The 21,832-nt window shown below is 52.4% G+C and overlaps 6 protein-coding genes across 6 annotated transcripts; 3 read left to right on the top strand and 3 right to left on the bottom strand.

Moving 5' to 3' along the window:
* Positions 1 to 571: 571 nt before the first annotated feature.
* COCCADRAFT_22048 (uncharacterized protein) lies at positions 572 to 2,319 on the bottom strand (the record flags this gene model as incomplete). The annotated part of the gene is made up of 6 exons (XM_007708966.1): positions 572 to 917; positions 1,034 to 1,338; positions 1,376 to 1,399; positions 1,434 to 1,511; positions 1,708 to 2,077; positions 2,252 to 2,319. The coding sequence occupies 6 exons, from the start codon at positions 2,317 to 2,319 to the stop codon at positions 572 to 574; spliced, it is 1,191 nt and encodes a 396-aa protein (XP_007707156.1).
* Positions 2,320 to 4,537: 2,218 nt separating this feature from the next.
* COCCADRAFT_82717 (uncharacterized protein) lies at positions 4,538 to 4,780 on the bottom strand (the record flags this gene model as incomplete). The annotated part of the gene is made up of 1 exon (XM_007709031.1): positions 4,538 to 4,780. A coding segment is annotated over one exon (243 nt), but the record flags the coding sequence as incomplete, so codon positions are not given.
* Positions 4,781 to 5,342: 562 nt separating this feature from the next.
* COCCADRAFT_32380 (uncharacterized protein) lies at positions 5,343 to 8,371 on the bottom strand (the record flags this gene model as incomplete). Its single annotated transcript, XM_007708985.1, has 5 exons — positions 5,343 to 5,434; positions 6,247 to 6,498; positions 6,555 to 8,036; positions 8,111 to 8,256; positions 8,307 to 8,371. 5 exons carry the CDS (start codon positions 8,369 to 8,371, stop codon positions 5,343 to 5,345), a joined length of 2,037 nt encoding a protein of 678 aa, XP_007707175.1.
* A 1,083-nt stretch (positions 8,372 to 9,454) lies between these two features.
* COCCADRAFT_82817 (uncharacterized protein) lies at positions 9,455 to 9,883 on the top strand (the record flags this gene model as incomplete). The annotated part of the gene is made up of 1 exon (XM_007709030.1): positions 9,455 to 9,883. One exon carries the CDS (start codon positions 9,455 to 9,457, stop codon positions 9,881 to 9,883), a length of 429 nt encoding a protein of 142 aa, XP_007707220.1.
* A 3,551-nt stretch (positions 9,884 to 13,434) lies between these two features.
* COCCADRAFT_82765 (carbohydrate esterase family 4 protein) lies at positions 13,435 to 15,665 on the top strand (the record flags this gene model as incomplete). Its single annotated transcript, XM_007709029.1, has 7 exons — positions 13,435 to 13,714; positions 13,775 to 14,199; positions 14,253 to 14,383; positions 14,435 to 14,442; positions 14,499 to 14,888; positions 14,940 to 15,225; positions 15,284 to 15,665. The coding sequence occupies 7 exons, from the start codon at positions 13,435 to 13,437 to the stop codon at positions 15,663 to 15,665; spliced, it is 1,902 nt and encodes a 633-aa protein (XP_007707219.1).
* Positions 15,666 to 16,418: 753 nt separating this feature from the next.
* On the top strand, positions 16,419 to 20,866 carry COCCADRAFT_32376 (uncharacterized protein; the record flags this gene model as incomplete). Its single annotated transcript, XM_007708984.1, has 3 exons — positions 16,419 to 19,385; positions 19,503 to 20,633; positions 20,684 to 20,866. 3 exons carry the CDS (start codon positions 16,419 to 16,421, stop codon positions 20,864 to 20,866), a joined length of 4,281 nt encoding a protein of 1,426 aa, XP_007707174.1.
* Between the last annotated feature and the right edge of the window lie 966 nt (positions 20,867 to 21,832).

Below are 21,832 nucleotides of genomic sequence, written 5' to 3'. Positions count from 1 at the left end.
GAGAAAAAATTTTCCGACGCCAATATCAGAAAGTGTGTGTGAGAGTATGTGTCGTAGGCTTTTCTAGACGTGTTTGGGGGGGGTGGCCTGGGAGGGGGGGTGTTGCAGCTAGGAAATTGGGAGGAGGGTGTCGAGTGCGTTGGCCAGTGGACTGCAGACAGGGCTCTTACCACTGGAGACATGTGAGGGGCTAGTGATTGGGCGGATGTGGTGAGCAGAAAGAGAACAAGTGCGGGTTGCATGAACGGTTCGCTGTCCTTGCATATGGTGGCTAGGGGTTAGGCTATTTTGGGAGGGGGAGTGGATGGGAGAGTGGTGTGCTGGAGGGTGGGTGTGTGGGTGTGTGTGTGTGTCATGGTTCTTGCAGAGGGTGTTCAGCTCCGCAAAAGCAAAGATTGCACGGCTGGTCTTGCGCGGCCCTGCCATGTTTGACCCGTGTAGGGCTGGCTTATCGATAGCAAAAGATCCAGTCCTAACTGGACTCGACTCGACTCGACGGGCCTTGGGCGACGACTTACTCCTCGCACTCGTCATCCCATGTCCCATCAGACCACGCCTGTTTTGTTTCCTTTTAGCCTTCTTCTTCTTCTTGTTCTTCGGCAACGGCGACGTCGGAGGCTGCTGCTTCTGCTTCTTTCTTCCTCGTCTCCCCCCTTTCTTCTTCGTATCCCCTGTTCCTGCTCGCTTCCTCGTCTTCTCCCCCCCTCCCCGACCTCCCTCCCATGCTATGGCCAAAGCTGCCGGGCCCAGTGAGGCACAAGGCTGATGGATGCCATGGACCGTCGGTTCCCGCCCTCGCCCACGGTCGGCGGCCATGAACGGGCTTGAAACAGGCTAGCGGACAGGCCCAAGGCAGAGTTTGTGCCCCGGGCGTCAGGCCATGCACTCTTGTGGCCGGGCTTGGGGGTTCTTTTGTTCTAGAAGGCCGCTAGTATGACAAGTGGTGTGTGTCCCCAACCCCCCCTTGCACGGCATACCCGTCGCCCGCTCCCCCAGCCGTCGTCGTCACAACCTCAGGCATAACCAAACGCACACGCCCACACCAATCCCACCGTCAATGCATGCACCATGACGCCAGAAGACGGCCTGCCTTCGACTTGCGACGGCTTTTGCTTCGGTGCTGTCTTCTCGGCCGTCCTGGCCTCTGAACGCCCTCGACGCTGCTCGCTGGTAAAACTGTTTCCCCCGGCTTGGCCCTGCATGCGCCCAGTACTGTTCGCATGATCCGAACCACCAGCTGCCAGCCTGTGTAAACGCCCGCCGCCGCCGCCATCTTGATGCTTGGCGGGCCGACTCTGGGTGCATGGCCAAGTGGTAGTGTATCGTCGCAGCCGCCGCCTGGGTATGGGTATGAGCATGTACGCCTGCTACTTACTACATACATGTGTGGACGTGCACGCTGCGCATTGTCCAGACAGACGTACTCTACCTACTCTCTCAGGTAGTAAGCAGGCAAGGCCACCAATCACCCATCCACCACCATGACACGACCATGGCACGGCTTTTCTTCCCTGGGCCTTCGAGAAGCCTTCCTATCTAGGCATCCTTGAATTTCCCACCTGTTCGCCAACCGCGACTCATGCCACCGCTGCACATGACGACACCCTTTCACTGCACGCCCAGCCTCACCACCGCCTCTTCTCCTCAAGCCCCGCCATGGCTGTCCTTGCCTCGCTAGCCAGGGCGTTCCCGTCCAGCCTACCGCACCTTTTTTTTCCCTTTCCTCGCATCCATCACATGACCATTACCTGGCCCCTTGCACACGCACACGCACCCCGTCCTCGTGCCTGTGCCTGCAATCCTCCTTTTTTTTCTTCCCTGCCTTGCTTTTGGCTTCGCGGCCATGGTCCCGCTCGCCGCTGGATGGATGGATCCAACACGCGACTTTCTGATCGCCCGGGACCGCTGATCGCTGCCTCGGACCCAAGCCCACCAAGGGGCATCCAAAGCCGTTCCATGTCGCAACCACTGCCATGTCCACCAGTCATGAACCATGGCTCCAGATGCCCTCCCCACCCACACGTTTGCCCTGCTCTCGTCTGCTCTCCCCATCGCCAGCCCTTTCTTCGCGCTCACGCTAGCGTTCAAGCAGAAGCTCGTCTCAGGAAACATGCACCCGTCATCCGTTCAATTTCGGCACTGCAACGGGCAAATTTGGCCTGCACCCAGCCCTGTTGTCCACGCCATGCCCGTTCACCCACTACCTGGGTGCCCCCAAAAAGCACACCGTTGCATCGCCGTTACCGCCTACCCTGGAACGTGGCCTGAAGCGTCGCAGTGCATGCTTTTTGGTCGATAAAACCCATCCAACAATGGCATATTGAGTCGCGCGCGCCTCGCAACACCCCGAGGCCCCCCGGCGTGCCACTTGCATCAAAACCACGACTCGTTCGGCACAATGCAATGAGTTTTGCACTGAATATCTCCCAGGCCCTGCCCGGCGTATTGCAGCCGAAACAGTCTTTGTGCCTTACATGCTACACTGGCCCCACGCCCTCTGTGCTAGACTATCAATAGCTCCAAGGACCACGCTTGCCCAAATATCGCCGATCGAGTAGTTCGCTGCCAGTTCATCGGAACTTAATCAGGAAGTTAACCGCTTAACTGGCCGAATCCGTTCATGCCCCCAAATTCGCGCACCAACACGGCGATTCATGCATCAAACCTCGGATTCCAATGCCGGCATTCCCCGTACACAACAAAACATGTCGTCAACGGCGTCGATAGGGCCAGACTAGGAAATCCTCGACTGCCATAATTGTCGGGCCGTCGTCAGAGGGGGTTACCCTTGTGACGAACGACATGACGAGACAGTGGCCGGCACGTATGTTTAAGGGAGTATTTTTAGGGCTGTGCGGCCTCAGAATCCAGGCGGAAACTGGCCATTTCGCTAGTTAAAACTAACAAGCGACAACAACCCCAAATACCATCTTCCGATCTGATGACAAAGGCAGCCCACACGACTTCAGCTCGACCAACACGACACAAATGCTATCAATTTTTAACGTCATTGCAGTTTCATCGACCCACCGCTTGTCCTCTATGTTTGTCGTAGTGCCCAGTTGTTCCATAGAGGCGGTGTCACGCAGCGCCACAAAAGCCGCACTACTTTCAAGCCACGACAAGGCCATGTCAGTCTGGCAATTCCCCCCAAGGTTCCGCCTCAAGACGCCCCAGTCGCCTGGCTCTCGCTCCGTAATCTATCTTGGAGGCCACTGCAAAATCTCTCTACTCTGCTAAGCCCACAAGCGTCCACTTCCCTTCTCGGCGCCGTCGCTCTGTCAGTCTCCATCTTCACCGGAAGACAAACTACGCCAGGAACGTTCATGTAGGGCCTACGTGATGCAGGGCCCCGCCCGCCCGCCCTATCTATCTACACCGCTTCTCACCGCCTAGAGCTAGACGACCTCATTTTTACTTACTTGCACTTTCCATGCGTTTCTCTGCATGCTCTCCACTAAGCTGGAAACGATACCCTCGCTACCGGAAATGTCCGCTTTTGTGTCACGTTGATGTCGCTGCTGCTAGTTGCCGCTTGTGCATGGCATGCAAGGTCTTTGCGAAAAGTTGGGACGTACATATGTTGTGGCTGCATGTAGTATCAGCTTGGTATTTGGTAGAGGCGTTGAGGCTGAGTTACACCGCCTTGAAGGTGTACACCGCTTGGATATTGAGGTGAGTGAGAAGATTATGCAGAATGTTTGTAGTCTTCGTCTTTGGCGAAATGATTGTGTGTGGTGCAGTTCTCGATGTCTGAGCCTGGACGTGTTTCTCCACGTTGCAAATTCGGATGATGAAAGAATGATACCCATATTGATACCCTTTACAAGTAAAAGTAGTATATAGAAAATACCAAACTACATCTTACACCACAACTCACTCCCATCATACTCACCACTCTCCTAACCACTTCAAGCCCTCACCTACAATCCCAACAACAAACACCTTAGCACCTTCATCTCAAACCCTGCAAGCCCCATACCCATACATACTCAAAATGCGAAATAAGCCTTTATACCCACGGCCACGTATCGCCTACATATTCTCCACATCTCAAACACCCTTGCTTCCACTCTAGCTCAATTACATTTTGCCTCTACCTCCATCTCGATCACGACTTACTTCAACCCCAACACTTCGTATCGTAATGAGATATGGTGATCGCGATGCGGAGACGATATGCATCCATCACTCGCACTCTAGCTAGATACGCGGTTGTAGGTTAGATAGAGGAGTGTGGATGCACTGGATGGGCGTGGAGTCGTACTCAAGCCTAAGCCCTCGATATCGTTTCTTCGAAAAAATTGAGAGCCGTACTACTTTATCTTCACCAAGACTTGTACGGCCATCCCTTTCTCTCTCATTCACTTAGTCGTATATCTCATCTCCAACATACCCAAACTTAATCATCATAAAGGTAAAATGCGTTTAGGAGGGGAAAAAATAAAAATAAATCGAGAAACCGGAGGTTTTAAACTAGATTACATAACTTCCCAAGTGGACGAGACATTTAAAAACACACTACACATGTATTATGTTATGTATATCTACACTGCAAAAGGGAAAAAGAGGGACAGGGAGATGCACACCAGTCAACCTCACAAAATATGTACGCTCTAAGACTCCCCCCCCCCCATGAGTGGAATTGCGGCGGGGAAGGCATGTAAGAAGCTTGTGTGTGTAAATAGAGAGAAAATAAAAAAAATGCAGATGTGAATATATCCGCATTCAGTCCATACACGCCACCGTGGGTAACGTAGTTTGATAACACTCCAACCGACAGACAAAACGGAGTGGGGGAGATGAGATGTTGAGGTCCCAGCTAGACGTGTAGGAAAAAGAAGGAAGTGTTTAAGAATATGAGAGGAAAAAAAGGTGAAGGGATATACATGTTTACATGTATGTTTTGATATGTGCATATAGACAATACAAAAAAAGAAAGCATTTGTATACATGACCGTTTGAATGGTAGGAGTGCATAGGCTCGCGTACAGTACTGCGTAGTTTGTAGCAAAGAAGAGTGAAGATGTGGTATTTCACAAAAGGGCTGAAAGGGGGAGGGGATAAGGCATGTAGTTGTTATGAAGTGAATATGCATATACTGCTAGGAGTCTCGTCCTCTCCGGTACACTGCTGATGCATCGCATGGGCAAGAAGAAGAAGAAGAAGAAGAAGAAGAAGAAGAAGAAGAAGAAGAAGTTGAGATGTAGGAATCCCCGCAAAACAAGTCATGCTACTGACTATGAAGGTAAATTGAGAACCCAGCCATACCATGCTATGCTGTCCCATGTCATACCATACCAAACCCTCAACACCAGAGAAAAAAACCCTCAGCCCCAAATCTACTCCTCAATATCCACAAACTTCTCCTTTGCCTGCGCAAAGAAAACCCGGGCTGTTCCAGACCCAATGTTCCTAATACTATACGTATTCCCTGATGGAATAAATTAGCCAACAGCTTCCCTTAAAAAATACCTCATGTGATGTATAGAAATGGAGAAACCAGCGGGGCCAATCAGCGCGCGAAACGCGGTATGTTGTGACCGGCAAGCGCGTCAAGAGCGCAAAGCATCAACAACAACGGAAGTGATGGAGAAAAGGGGGAAAATAAGCGAAAGGGAAGGCGAGAACGAAAACGGGGCTGCGAAAAAAAAACTGGGGGCTGGCTGCAAAGCGAAGAAACAACAACAGCCAAAGGCGTTCTATGTTCGTTGCGTTGTTGAGGAGAGAGAGGTCCACACAACGCGCGCGGTAGCCGCCTCAAACGAAAGTACCTGTCGTTTGCGCAGCAGCCAGCAGTCGAATCGGAGGAAAAGGTCCAGCCAAGCCAAGGGCACACAACGCTACTCGCCGTCTCCAAATTGGGGGGTAAAACGCAACATGCAAGTGAGGTACCCACGCAGCCCCATGCACCACGCAGACAACGGCAGTAGCTCCGCATGTGACGAGAATAGGCGCCCTCTCGCTTGGCCCCCACATGATGGGTCCGCTCGCTGCTGCTATGTGTTCCTGGGGACCGTGTGATGTTGCAGGACATGTCGAGAGAGCGCGTAAGTGCGAAGAAAAAAGTGGGATGCATTGTGCATCATGTTTGCTCTAGCGTCGAGCGTGAAGTGACGGCGCGTTGTGCAGAACGCGCAAAGGGCGGGAAACCAGAAAAATGCAAAGAACGGAACAGAACTACTGAAAGGGAACGACGTGTGGGGAAACGATTGAGAAAGGAAGGAGATGAAAAGTTAAACGTACCTCGAGGCACTTGCCAGATGCCATGTTTGTGAATCGTGAATTCGTTCTCGTGAACACGGACCTCGACGGTGCCCGATTGCACATTGAAGACCATGTGCATAAATCGTGAGTTCTTTGTGCGCTTCATCTGGTCAGGACCCAGCTCAATGAGTCCCCAGTTGAAGAAGGAGCCGCTCGAGCCAATCTTTGCGAATTTGAATCCGCCGTCGCCGACTTCTCGCGGTTGGATGCCCTTCTCCGCCCATGCAATATCTGTGATCAAAAGTCAGCAAAAAAGACTTGTTGTACCTGCATAAAATTGAACTTGCCGTCTTCAATAATCTCATCAGAGGCACTGTTAATGGCTGGATCGTAGCCTTTGTAGTTACCCACGAGCCTGCCATCTTTCTCCTCCCAAGGATCCAGCTCAATCTCCTCCTCTTCAACCATTGTGAGCCTCTTCTTCTTGCCTTTGGGTCCGTACTTCTTGTTCTGTCTCCGTGTCTCTTCTACTGCCGCGCTCTTCACAATCGATGTCATGCTTCCGTCAACGTCGTAAGAAATGTGGTCATTCTTCCAGAAATCAATTGGCGCGACCCGATGCCTGCCTGTTCGTCCAACACGAGCAACGTTTTCTGGATCTATCTCTCGGAAGACGGAGAGATGACGCCCACGTCCAAATCTTGACCCGGCTGACGTAGTTGACATCTGGTCAATGTCTTGTTTGCTCAGAGGGTTTCCGTATACATCCACAAGTTTGCCAGCAGCGACATCATCAATTAAAGGTGCCTTCTCTCTTGGTTTCGCTTTTGAGCTCTCCTTCGTCTTTGGTGCTGGTTTGGCCTTGGGTTCGGCGGCTGGCGGTTTATTCTTGGGCTCGGCGTTGGCTTTGGGTCTTCCGGGAGGTTTTCCAGGCTTTTTGAAGGCTCCTTCGTTCTTCTCTTTCGTAGCCGCATTCTTTGCCGGTTTTGATGCCACTGTGTTCTCTTTCTCTGCAGCAGGCTGTGCGCGTGGCGGGCGCCCTCGACGTTTCGGTGCCACTGGTGCTTCGTCGATTTGCTCAGATTCGTCCAAGGTAGTGTCGGCAGGCAGTTCGCTAGCACTGGCTTCTAGTTCACTAATATCAGAGACACGCTGAGATCTCCGTCGCTGGACAGTAGGCGCAGGCCCATTCTTCTTGCCTTTGAGAGATTCTGACGCCTGTGCCCCAGGTCCGCGCTTCCGTGACTTCTCTGCAACCTCTGGCTGCTCTTCTGGGTTATCTACAGCGTCGCTTTTGCGCTTTCTGCCCCTCTTGACTGGCTGTTTAACAGGTTCTGTGACAATTTCCGACTCTTCCTCATCAACCAATTCCTCGACAGCCTCCTCGTCAGCCATTGATTCTTCTCCAATCTGTGCAACAAAACTCTCTTCTGCAAAAATGGCGGATGCCTCATTCGCCATGAGTTCTTGCTGGACCATGCTCTCTTCCATCATCGCACTCGGTTCTGGAAGTGGGGATTCTTCGCCATCCTCGGGGATATCGTACACATCTGAACGTCTTCCGCGTCGCGCACCTGATCCACTCAGTGCCGGTGTTTCTTGCAGGCTGGACTCGTCTTGCTCGAAATCAAGCCGCCTTGCAATCGGATGTGACGAAGCGCGAATGGGACTAGAAGGGGCGGCCGAGCTTCCTCTTGGCACCATGGAAGATTGTCGTCGTGGCGAGGAACCAAGGTGAGTCTTTTTGGGCGAGCGCGATCGAGGCGGAGGGAGGTTTGTTCGATTGCTGCGCAGGAGTTGGTTGGATGTGGTGAAGTCTGGAATCGAGCCTGATTGTAGTGTCAGAATACAATCTTTTGCACGCGCAACATTGCACTTGACGAGCGCTGTGGAACAAACGCACTTTCCTGCAGTTCCATCGACTCTGATCCTGTCGCGTTTCCATTGCGCTTGGGTGGAGACTTCTCGGGAGATGAGAAAATGCCAGAAATTGGTTCGAGGCCATGTTCGTCATAAACGCCCTTGTCTGCCAAAGTGATGCCTGTCTTTCTGCGCAATGTTAGCATGCGCGCGCAAAGTCGCAAAGTGCATTTACGTGCCTTCCTTGTACTCCGACGTTGTAGTAATTATTTTCGCGATTTTCGCGCTTCTTTGGGGGCGCCATTTTGTAAAGGAGTGAGTGGTGGTACCGGGTACGCGTGTTGCTGCGATTGACGCGTCGTTGGTGGTGTGTCGAGTCGTGGGCGCCGTTGGTTGAACATATGTTGTTTGGGCTTGGGTGGGATGTAAACGAACATACGCGGGCGTACCTGGGCTTGGCGAACGTCAACGCAGAAAGTGCACCACCACCAGTGCGGGCATAAGAATACCATTAGGCCATTGCTGCTAAAAGATGGAAATATGACATAATTGCACATTGCCGGTATCTCAATCACAAACTCTCCAATACACAGCTTACCGTGAACCCTAACCATGCACCACATCACGCCATTTCCCATTCCCATTCCAACCACTCTCTCCCTCGCATAGGCTACCCAGTTTGCCCGTTGTAGCTCCGTGCCCCCCACACATTCCTTGAGTACTGCATGTCAACTATCCTGTACACAGGTTAACCTGGCTTAGCGCACGTCCATCACGGTGCACGAAATTGGCGCGGGTATAAGTTGAGGAGCCCACCCAATCGTGGGGACTTTTCTCGTGTCTTTATTCAACCTCAGTCAGAGTCTTTGGCTGCTCGGCCACAACCCAAAGACTAGCCATCCGCCAAAAGAGACGTCGCTCTCCTACAGTCACAGTCCACGTGCAGACCACGCACTGCTCCATTCATTGCTCGCGTAAGGATCCGCTCTCCTATCCACCCACTTTTGTATCTCCCACCAAACGCTCTTCCTGGATCAAGACTTTTCCGATAACCAACTCTCTTGACAGAACTGCCAACTCAGGAAAAGGCCGTCCAATCATGCCCGGGCGACGATATGCTTTTCGTGAAGCGTCGAAAAACGGCAGCGAGCCGCAGAATGAAAATATACAAGAAAGGAAATCGTAATCATGTCGATGATTCGTCACAGCCTGGGCGCAATCTCTGCTACCCTAATCCCGACCTGCCGTCACAGTTGCATGAAGGCAGGCTGGTGCATCGAAACTCATTCTAGATCAAAACATCGACGGCACCTCGAACCACTCTAGTTGGGGCAGGCGCTCTGGACGTGGCCAGGCTGCTTGCAGCGGTAGCACACACGCTCAGAAGATGTCTCCTGGGGGCAGTCACGAGACAAGTGGCCAACCTCGCCGCCTAAACAAAGTCAGTGACAGTCATCTTTTGCCAGCCGTATCCACTTACAGTTGTAGCACTTCTGGCCCTGGGTGCAGTCACGGCTCATGTGACCGAAACCACCGCACGAGTAGCAGGTGGTCTGGCGAGCACCACCGTAGCCACCGGCACCGCCGCCGTAGCCACCACGACCTCCTCCAAAGCCACCGTTGCCGTAGCCGCCTCCCTGGGAGCAGTTGCGGGCAATGTGACCGACCTGGCCGCACTTGTAGCACTCCTGGCTGCCGCCACCACGGCCTCCCATTGGGGCACCGCCGTCCTTGGTGCACTCACGAGAGATGTGTCCAGTGCCGCCACAGCGGTAGCAGGTCTTCTCAGCCTGAGGAGAGCTGCACTCACGGCTAACGTGACCCTTCTCGCCACAGTTGTAGCAGGTTGGGGTGCCCTTGGTAGGGCACTCGGCAGCGCGGTGAGACGCATCGCCGCCTGCACATTGTTAGCAAAAGGCGCGTACAGCGTGTGAAGGTGCAAACGACGGCTCAAAGGACAGAAATGGCGACTGAGTTTGCTGCTCAAGAAAGCGACTGGTATCTTGCCCATTTGGTGTACAAGAAAATCCAGGGCTCGCTAAGTCGACCATTGCGGGGTCACAGTGGCGAGGGAGCCGTTTGGTAACGCAGGTAATATTCAACTTACAGTTGTAGCAGCCACGGCCGCCGGCGCCAGCAGCAGGAGCAGGTGCTTGGTATTCCATGATTGAGTTTGTGGAAGAGATCTATGCTTGTCAGATATTACTTCGCAGTCGCATGGCACATGGTGCGGGCATTGGTCTTACTGGAAGTGTCGTACGAGTAATGGAGGGAGTGACGTTGAAAGACGGTGTCTTCTGGTAAGAGATTCAAAGGGTCGATTGAATCGTACTGGCACCAATTGATGAGTTTGGATCGTTGTAGGAGGAACCGAGGGGCACCACCAGGGCAGAGAAAATATGTGCCCGCGGTTGTGTTTGCGCTAGTCTAAGCGAAATGCGGTCTAGCTCGTCGTTTGCTCCTTCCCAGTGTGTGGGTCGGGATGCTTGTTGGAATAAGGGACCGTTTTTATTATGGTTTGCGTGCGGAAAGGGCCCGGAGCGACTGTCTTCGGTCCGCGCCACGGCGTGCTGAGGCCTGGATCCCCGCGTGATTGGGGCGTCTTCTCTAAGTCCAGCCCGACGTCATTGGAGAGGGTGCCATCGCCTGACAGGCCTCGTGCAGATCTCCGGCTGTTCATGCAGCTAACCGGGCAGAGATAGATCGTGCAACCCATCGCACACGTGGTGCCATGATATGCGAATAATATTATCGCCGCCGACCAGCCCCGAGCGGGTCGATGCGCCCGTCCCTCAGACGCAATCGTGTGCGTGGGTGCCTGTGATGAGGCTGCTCAGACCAGAGGCTGCATCTGCCTGTGCCAAAAGCTCGCATTCTGTGGTCTGGTAGCACAAGGTGTGTCTTGATCTATCAGAACCATCGACTGCCCACTATGCCACTACCGCAAGCTCAATAACTTCAAAGGGTCAATTACATGCATGAGTGTGGGCATTGAATCGCCAGAATCGTTGCTATGGAATGTAGGCTATTAGTATTGCTTCAGATCCCAATGGCTTTTGTTGCATAGTGAATAATACGGGCAGGGCCTTAACTTGCTATTGAAGCACCAGGAGTCTTCTCCTAGTAGACACAAGGAATTCACGACACCGTGATTTGATACTGCGAGTTATGTGCTGTTATGGATTTCTAGCTGATCTGGGAAGAATATCGCATTGCCGCAATAAGAAACGACGGCCGGGCTACATACCGCGGAACACCAACACTGAAGTTCTGCGCGTGAAGTTCTCATAAAGTGCAGAAGGCCATACCAGAAAAAGTTTGTAGGCCCGATACCTACACCAAGGGTCTAGAAGCGTGTCTAGTCTGCTCTCTCCACCCCAAAGAACCCCACCGCTACCGACCCACCGCAGTCTGAAGTCCCCTTTTGCTCTCGCCGCCGTTCCAATTTCAACACCTATATCATAAGTTGCCAAACCTGTTGTTCTTACATCAAGTCAAGCAACAAGCTTGAAATCGGGCTTGTGGTTTAGTGGTATAATACTCCCTTAGCATCAGTTCTTCCGCCTTCAAAAGCGCAAGACGACGCCTGGGAGTGGTCCGGGGTTCGATTCCCCGCGAGTCCATTTCATTTTTTCTTTTCTTTTTTCACGTCTGTGATGGACTACGCGAAGTCCCCTAGGTGGAGGGGCTCCTTTTTTGCACCACGGTAAGCAGCTGGTCTGTGCGCCGCGCCTTATCGCGTTAAGGTTAAGGGGACTTCATCAATGCGATGCCGAGTCGAGAGAAGAGCCCTAGAGGCTTTTCTTGAATCAGTATACAGTATCTCTTTTTCCACATATCCTCGCTCTACAGCACCACTCCCTAAAGCGAAGCGACTGTGGAGTTGGACGTGGCCGAAGACTTAGTTAGATGGATGATATACCGAAAGAGGAAAATATATCAGAATGATCGCTACGAAGTTCATGACTGGATATCTTTGTTTGCAAACCGTATGATGAATACACAACTGCTGTGGCACTTTGTACAACGGTCCCTGATATCTCAACAGTCCAGGCCAAGGGTCGCTCGCGTGCCAAAGTTCCTTATGATCCTATTTTTGTTTCTTCCATCTTGCCGATCCCAGCAACAAAAGTTAGCGCTGGGGCCTCCGGCAGCTTGCATCGGTATCGGGTCCGTAGTACGCAGAAGAAAGATACCTCATTTCCACCAACACTGCCCACACCAGCCAAATACCAGGGAATACACAAACGACCCGTAGAAAAGACTTTGTAACAACAATCCTGTATTCTAATGAGCTATCACAATGCTCAACGTGGTTGCTCGGTATTGAGGCAAGACACGTCCGTCAGGCGTCCGCATCGCCATTTGAAACGACGGCGGTCAACGCTTTTATCGGCAATGATGGAACTCTGAATAAGATTCTGCCCAGCCATCGGAACGAACGTACCAATGGGCAGTATGGCAGAAGAGGTTCCCTACAAGATAAAACAGTCCGGTCATTCTGAAGATAAAGCGCCGATTTATTGCTACCAAGAAAAGACCATCCGGCAGTCGAAGAGCCCTGAATTCGGCATGCGCATCCATGCAGCACGGCGTGAGAGAAGAGCAGGTATCCTACATACAGTCTGGACCGAACCAGGAACTCCAAAATTGGGATCATTGATGTTTCTTGTTTACGCGAAGCGCGGACGCTAATAGGATCCGCGCCTCCATCAGGAAATAAGCCAGGGGCATCTTCTTGGCTGAGGGAAAGCCATAGTGCCCCTAAACCTTTACAGGACAATCATACTTTGTAATAGCACCGCAAGTAATATTGATAATGAGGTATCCTCGCAATACCTACACTTCGGGCGATAGGGAGCTTACTATGTCTCTCAACCCAACGGTCTACAAAAGTAGTTGCAAACTTCACTGCGACAAGAGACATTTGGCACATGTCAACCGACTGTGTAACTAGACATACCCGCACGTAGTGACTTCATGACTTTAATCAACATTATCCGTGCCTAAGGTCAGCCATTGCAACATCTGACACACGCTGGGGGCTGAGCCGTCCACAGCCAAGCACGCTACACGCTGAATCGGCATCGATATTGATTTTTATTCCCCGAACCCTGGGCAAAGCCAGTCCAGTCTTGGCTGTGCGCAAATGGACATATATCATAAGTACTCGGTCATGCGGTAATCTTTGCTTCTTGGTTACCCTTCCCCTCTCTTTGTTCCGTCAAAGGGGTCTGTCACTCGTTTAAGTATCGCCTTTTTTGCATCATACATAATACCGGTCGATCATTCACCCACACACTCGCTTGTTTTCTCATTACCGCGCTTGAGTCTGAGACAGTCGATCGCTTCAAATCAACTCGGATCATGCGTTTCACAGAGTTGTCTGCAGCGCTGCTGTTGGCGCCTCTTGTGGCTGCTCACGCCGGTGGTCACACTCCAAAGATAGTTGGATCTGGGTCGAAAGATATTGGTAAACTAAGGAGTAGGAACATTCTCGACAGTCGGGCTCCCAGGGTTGCTGGTCCTGAGAAGGCTCTCAGCAAGCGTCAAGGCGGTGCTAGTGGTCGATGTGGAGCTGATCATGGTAACGCAAGCTGCGCTGAAGGATACTGCTGCTCCACAGCAGGTTATTGCGGACAAGGATGTAAGGATTCCGAGTGTCTGATTGATATGAACAACAAGCTAATGCTACATGTCTGATTAGCGGACTACTGCGCAGCACCAGACTGCCGCTTCCAGTATGGTCCTGCCTGTGATGCCAACAAAGTTCCTACTGGAGGTAGCACCCGCAACACTCCTCGTACGAAGCTTGGCAACCAGCCATATGGTGGCGAAGGCATTTATGATTGCGTCGAACCGAACACTATTGCCATTACTTACGATGACGGTCCATATATCTACACCAGCGGTGTGCTCGACCAGTTCGCAGCCTACAATGCCAAAGCGACGTTCTTTGTCACTGGTATCAACATTAACAAAGGTGCAATTGACGACAAGAGCACACAATGGCCCTCTATCATATCTCGTATGATCGCCGAGGGACATCAAGTTGCCAGCCATACTTGGTCTCATCAGGATCTTAGTGCCATTACAAAAGAGCAGCGTTATGACCAGATGGTCAGGAATGAAGTAAGTGATGACATAGGACGACATCGATTACTCAACTGACTTTGTACTTCTAGATGGCCCTCACAAACATCATCGGTAAATTCCCGACGTACATGCGTCCGCCATACTCATCTTGCACTGCCGCATCAGGATGCCAGAAGGATCTTGCAGACCTAGGATATGTTGTTTCCTACTTTGATCTTGAGTAAGCACCCTGAAACATAATATTGAAATCGCGCGCTGACTTGTGGATTAGCACTGATGGTTAGAGATACTCCACATATACTCTTATCAGCATCAGCCTTGCTAACAACCAATAGACTATAACAATGTAACACCTGATCTGATTCAGAATTCCAAGAACAGAGTCAGTGCTGTGATTAATCCGAGCAATCCGACCGAAGACAATTTCCAGGCTATTGCGCACGATATCCACCAGCAGACGGCACAGAATCTCACAGGCTACATGCTCGATTTGATGACACAAAAGGGATACAGGCTGGTCACATTGGGTGAATGCTTGGGTGAACCGGAGGCAAACTGGTACCGCACTCCCACCGACCGACCAGCTTCATCGTCTGTATTCACACCACCTGGTTCTTCCACTGCCTCAGGAGCCGCCAGCGCCACGTCTAGCGGCGCTGTCGTCACTCCTACGGCCGTGTCTCCTGACAGTTCTTGCGGCTCCAAGGTGGGCTACACATGTCTCGGTAAGATTGGTAAACATGAATGGATCTGACTCTCGCTAACCAACCCAACAGGATTTGCTCAAGGAGAGTGCTGCTCCCAGTATGGCTTCTGTGGAAACACTGCGGGTCACTGTGGAACAGGCTGTGACCCCAAATTTGGCAAATGCTCAGTCGCTGGATCTTCGGCACCTGCCAGCCCCGCGTCTTCAACCGCCAGTGGGCCTACTCAGCCAGCTTCCAGCACTGGGTCCGCTCTTCCAACTCCCAACCCCTCCAACGGGGTGTCCCAAGATGGTTCGTGTGGTGGTGAAAAAGGCTACACATGTGTCGGCTACTTTGAGGGCGAATGTTGCTCGCAGTAAGTCTGTCTCTTTCTTTTTTTCACCGAGACCATGTAGCTGACGAAGCTTGCATAGATATGGCTGGTGCGGCTCGAGCGCTGACCACTGTGGAACCGGCTGCAACCCTCTTCTTGGTCGATGCGCATCTTCGGCATCTATCCCGATTCCCAGTGTCCCTGCAACTAGCTCAACACGCAGTATGACCACGTCTACTCGCCCAGCGACCAGTACCCAAAGATCCTCAGCAACCAGCACTCGCACATCTTCAGCCCCCGTTGCTACATCTACCCCCCTCAAGACGTCACCGAATGGACGCTGTGGAGGAAACACTGGCTACACGTGCAGGGGTTCGCGCTTTGGCGGATGCTGCAGCCGGAGCGGACAGTGCACCTTCAGCGTTATCTCGTGCATGAGCATCATGGGTTGCCAGAAGCCTTTTGGTACCTGCCTCAGATGAAGCAGTTTTTCTTTTTGTGTTCATAATTTATACAGGGTGCCAGTTCTTTCGGTAAATCCTTGTAATGGTGTATAATCCAGACAGTGAGGTAAAGCTGGAAATTGTATAGTAAAGATAAAAGTAAGAATGCCCAGATGGCTTCCCAAGTCCCCATGAAACCTACATAGCCGAACAAGGGACACCTTCACTTCCTTCACTTAGCTTTGTGGGGTGATAGAGGCGACTGGTGGTGCAGGAGGAATGGGCAAACGGTGGCCTATAATTGCAAGATAGAAAGGCCGGATGGAGAGGCGGCTACATGAGAGATATGATGTGGCCAGGCTTGGCACTGCAGAGTGAAAGTCAGAGGCGCGACTAGGCCGTCTGTTGTCGTGACGTGGTGACGTGCCACCCGGTCCCGGAGCTCCGCCGCGGCCGTCCCAATTGCGCTAGCGTAGTAGCTTGGAGCAGTCGGCGCCAACCAAGTCACCTCAAACTTGTCGAGCTTCCTTCTTGCACCGTCAATTGACAACTGCGCTTCATCGCAGCTCGTCACTTGCATTTTCTGTCTATCCCCAAGTCGTTTTCTTCCTACACGGTACTTTTCTCTTAGTTCAGCTTTTACGGGACCCAGGGCTTCGGCCGCGCACGCGAATTTTGGGTATTGAGTAACGTACGTCGCCCACAGTGTCAGCTTCTCATTGCCAGCAGTGAGATGCGTGCGTTTTCCGCCTTTACTAATAACAGACTAGATCTGCCCTTTGATCCCTCACCATGGCCGACCTGCAGGAGCTGTTTGCCCGACTCCAAGGTGGCGCCTCTAGCAATCAGCAGCAACAGCAACAGCAATCGCAGCAGCAGCAGCAGCAGCAGCAGCAGCACGGCTATCAGCCGCCTTCTGTCTCGTCGCCCATCTTCTCTCCCCTACCGAGTGGCCCACAGCCTCATCACCATTCTGCCGTCATGTCACCCAACACGTCCATGGCGAGTACGCCTGCACCCGAACAAAGCCATGTGTCGCACCAGACGCCACAGCAGCAGTCGACCAACCTTCTGAATCTACTGCGCTTCAACTCACAGTCTGGCTCTGCGCACTCCAGACGCGTTTCGCAGCAGTCACTGGCTCAGACGTCTGATTTGATGGCAAGCATGATGGGTGGCGGTAGGACGTCATCCCAGAGCGCTTCCTCTCAAGCTCAGGCTATGCCGGCGCCCGTGCCTTCGCAGCAGCAGAACCCACAGGACCTGCTCCTCCGCCTACTCAACCATCCCAAGCCAGCCCAGTCAAGCGGTCGCTCATCCCGGCCTGTCTCAGCCGCGTTCTCGCCGCCTGTCGCGTCTAACAAGCCTGAAACGGTTGTGGACGACGTCGTGCAAGATTTCGCCGACGCTGAGCTTGAGCAGGTATCTGCTTCTCCCGTCGCCCCCGCACCGGGAACATCTGCCTCCTCCACAAAGGCTTTTGGCTCCAACAGCAACGAAGCTTCATCGCTCGCTCCAAAGTTTACCTACGTCAATCCGTTTGATCAACTTGAAGCTGCAAGCCCGCGCAACCGTACTCCTGTCCAGCAAGGCTCCAAGCCACCAGCCCCAAAGGTCGAGATCCTCAAGAAGAACGCTCCGGAAGCTCCTCTTCCGCCGGCCGACGAGGACACTCCAGCCCACGTACATGAGTCTGTGGCTGAAGCCGTGAATGACTTGGGCGAGCAAGTAGGGCAGCAGGTCGAGGATGCGCTTGCCGAAGCTGAGAGCAAGTCAATTACACCGTTGCCCGAGGAGGCAAAGGGAGAGAATCTTGAGATTCAAGAAGTACAAGAGGTCATGACAGAGATTGCTACCGAGATCAAGGAAGATTTCGAAGACCCCAACAAGGCCAAGGAGATGGAAGCGAGTCTTTCAAAGCCACTTGCGGCTGCTTTGAAGGATGTCGCTACCGAGATTGCTGAAGACAATGTCGCTGAGAACTGGGAAACTGCCGAAGCCGAAGAAAGCCTTGCTAAGGGTGATGATCAGACGGTAATAGTCTACAGATTCCCCATGCGTGCCTTCGCTTCCATCCAGGTCAACCAAATGCCGCCCCGCAATCTTTACTTCAGCAACGAGCTCTTTATGGACATTGCTCGTTTGAAGAAGGACTTTGATCAGATTGACCGATCTCTCGTTGCTGCTAGCAAGAACTTCATTGTCTATGCTCTCGTCAAAAAGGGTGGTTTCCGTATCATTCGTCAGGAGAACGGACATTATCGCCAGGTATTTGAGAACCATCAAGAGCGCATCTTCAACATCGCTCTTTGCACCTCTGCAGATGATGCACAACAGCCACTTGAGAGCATCCTTGGCATAGGAGTCAACGGTACTGTCTTCTGGACATCCCTCGACCCTGCCCGTGAGGACCAGTTCGGCGAGAACCTTGACTCTCAGGGCCTAATGCTTCCTCCGTCGCCATCCCAAGATGATAACACATCTGGAGGTCAGCTCAAGACACGCGCCAAGCCATCCTCACGACACCCCGAGTTTTTCGCTGTTGGCCGAGGCAAGTCGATCCACATCATTTTTCCTCGAGTTGCTGCAGAGTACGCTCGCACCAAGAGCCGCATCTGTCACACCGAGAAGTATCTCAAGGAGCGTTCTCTCAAGATTCTTACTGGCAAGGCTGGAAAGGACTTCACTTTCAGTGAGGACGACACCATCATTGTCTCATTGGACAAAGCTGGCCGCATGCGCTTCTGGGATATCCGTAGCTTGACCGAGCCTGACCTGGGCAACCCTCGCAGCCCACCCCGACAGGTAGAGGTCTCTGAGACCCTGCTCGAGTTCCACACTACGACGCCGAACGCCAAGTCATGGCCCACCTCGGTCTTCTTCTTTGACAAGGACAAGCCTTACACTAAGGGTATTGCGCTGCGTTATGTCATGGTCGGTATGAAACAGAACCACGCTTTCCAGCTGTGGGATCTTGGTCTCAACAAGGCCGTTCAGGAGATCCATTTGCCTCATGAGAACGAATCAGATGCTATCTGCAGCGTATCGTTCCACCCCCGAACCGGCATTATGGCAGTTGCCCATCCTACGAGGAACTCAATCTTCTTCGTCCATGTGTCATGCCCGCGTTACAACCTGCCAGTTCTGAGTCAAGCAGCCTACATCTCTCGCTTGGCTAACAAGGGCGACAAGGGCCAGAACCCTCTACCTCCAGTCAATGCTACGGCCATCATGACAAGTATCACAGAGTACTCGTTCGCTCCAAAGGGCCAGATCAGAAGCCTGCACATGCTCAATGAGCCTGCCGGTCCTGCAGACGTTGATGACCCGGACAATGCTGCCCTCTTTGAGCTGTACGTCATGCACTCCAAGGGAGTGTGCGTCTTGCGTATTCGTAGAAGCGACCTTGGCTGGAAGAAGGAAGGTGAACCAATTCATCCCAAGGAAGCCGAGGAGGAGGGTATCATTTCCATCTCAACACTCAAGGCGCCACAGCCTGTTACAGATGAGTCATCTACTACTGGAGACACTCCTGCACCCAAGTCTGTTTCAGACCGGTCTGTTCGCGAAACTTTGAAGAGAGAGAGCAGCAACATTTCTAAGCACTCAATGAACCCAGAGGCTGCTGTGCGCGCATCTACCCTAGCCAAGGTCGAGAGCAAGCAAGATGCGGCTCGTGCAGCCATCATGAACGGTGGCAGTGAGAAGGCTGAGAAGAAAAAGAAGAAGCGCACGGCCGCCGCAGAAGCAGCTTCTCAAGTATCAGTGGCTCCATCAGTTGCTCGCGCACCTACGGCCATACCTCCGTCGTATGCCCAAGCTGCACAGGCGCTTCCTGCGTCCAAGTCTCCTGCACTCATAGAGGCTGCTCCTGAGGCGCAACCTTCCAACGCCAAGATCACAGAGACAACAACAGAAGCGCCCGAGTGGGCTAAGCAGCTTATCAACAAGCATATCCAGCAATCAACCCCTGCTGCTCCTGCTGCGGCTGCTGCTGCTGCTGGCAACACTTCTGCTGGTCCAATAGACTCGTCAAAGCTTGAGGAAATTCTTCAAGCTGAGATCAGCAAGGGCTTCTCTCGCGAGTTGGATGTCATGTATAAGCGATTCGACGAAGACAAGCGCGTTCTCAACGCCGCGAATGGTGCCAAGCAAGAAGCGATACTACGCATGGTCTCTAGCACACTAAACGAGAACGTGGAAGGTGTCATCAGGAAGATGGTTGATGACAACATCCGTAACGTTTTGCTTCCCGAAGTTCTGGCGAAGACTTCGGCTACTGTCGAGCAAGGTCTTCAGAATAATCTCAAGTCCGCCCTGGGCCCCCAGCTCTCAAAGGAAGTGGCCGATTCAGTGTCTCGAGCTTTGAAACAACCCCAGACAGTTCAGCCGCTGGTTGATCAGATCGTCAAGAAGATCGGCAATCTTGAGGCCATGGTAGTCGCTGCTGCGGGGTCAGTTGTCAACCCTGCCATCTCAAACTTGAGTAACCTCATCGAACGTCAAATCGCAAACGAGCTTCGTCAAGCTCGTACTCAGCGTCGCGATGACACTGCCAAGATCACCACACTGACCGAAACCGTGCATACCTGTCTGGACACGATCCGAACTATGGCTGCGACTCAAGCTGAGCTTCAGGCACAGGTGGCCAAACTGCAACAGGCCATCGAAGAGCGCCATACCCAGGGTCCATCTCGTGGAGAGGGTACGATGCAGACGGCGCGCTCTCCTCAAAAGCAGAAGACCCCAGAGGAACTAGAGATTGACGCCATCCATAAACTCATGTCTGAGGGCAACTTTGAGCAAGGTACTATGCAGTGGCTGCAGTCTCCACGTAGTGCTGCACTCTTCGACGAGGTCTTTGTGCGCTACGACCCTGCCTATCTCAACCAGGTCAGCCCGCTGCTTGCACTCTCGACCGGAGCAGTAGTCTCCGAATCATTGGGTCGCAACCTGCACGAACGTCTTGTCTGGCTCAGTGCTGTTTTCAGAAGCGTTAATCCCGCCGTAAGTGGACTACTTCCCTAACCAGCTTCCTCAAGCTAACATGTTTTTAGGATGCAGAGATTCGTGATATCATCCCGAAGATCATGGATGTCGTTGTCCAACGTTTGACGACTGCGTACATCCAGCTCAATGAGAGCACTCCTGGCAGCCCGCTTCTTCGCGCCATCTCTCAGCTGGTCAACAAATGTCACGAAATGACTCGCGCAGCTACACTCTTCAGCCCACGCGGGTGAAGTATGAGAGGTTACCCTTCAGCACTAAACCCCACAATGAGATGATCTTGCGCTGAAAATGCCTTGACTTCCCATGTTTCAAGATGGCTGGGCTTGTGCCCGGTCATCGTTCTGGATTCTATCGTGCTAGTGTTTATCGAATTCTTACGTTCGACATTTGTCGATACGTCATGAATGTCATGATCACTTGTCACCTGATGAACATGGGTGCAACACTCATGGACCGTCGTTCTAAAACACGTTTTCACTTCTGTTTCAATTTTTTTATCTGGCTTTTCATTCGATATGTATTTGAGTTTTCTTTCGGATACCCACTTCTTTCGTTTTCAGCGTGTACTCAATGGCGTTATCTGACTGTCCAATGATGCTGGAATGCTCATTGTACTGTCGAACAATGCGGGCGACGATACGCTGGGTGCAAGGATGCTGAGGTGGATATGGCTTTGATTCTCTTAGGTCTAGCTAGGGAATGTTCATTGGACTGATGCCTTTCACGAGACGTTATCCATGAGCAGGTAATTGGGAAGGGGGATGTATGCATGTACGATAAATGGGTTAAAGGCAATGATTCTCAGCATGTTTTCCAGGTCCCGTTTTAGTCCCACCCCAAGATCTCGTGAGCTGAAGTTGTTTTATGTGTCTAGGCAAGAGCGATTGTATTGCGCAACTGTATTGCGCAATACAAAGCATGGATGCTCAATTCGGACGATGCGCAAGTCCCCCTCTCTCCCTCCTACGTCCTTTCCACCTTTTCCCTTCCCTTCCCAAACCAACGAAAAATTGCGGCCCACTTTGCAACCTGTGACGAACCAAGCGCCGTCCTACCAATCACACCCCTCACCCACTTCGTCGCACAACCGTTACAGATTCCACCATAACCCTTGCCAACCCCTCCCCCGTTTTCAGTCAGGGGGGACAGGACACGCTGAGACACCCACCAACCCCAAGTCCCGCGCGCACCCAGTG

This window comes from Bipolaris zeicola (assembly GCF_000523435.1).
Source record: "Bipolaris zeicola 26-R-13 unplaced genomic scaffold scaffold_5, whole genome shotgun sequence".
Classification (NCBI taxonomy): domain Eukaryota; kingdom Fungi; phylum Ascomycota; class Dothideomycetes; order Pleosporales; family Pleosporaceae; genus Bipolaris; species Bipolaris zeicola.
This window is presented reverse-complemented; position numbering and strand designations above follow the sequence as displayed.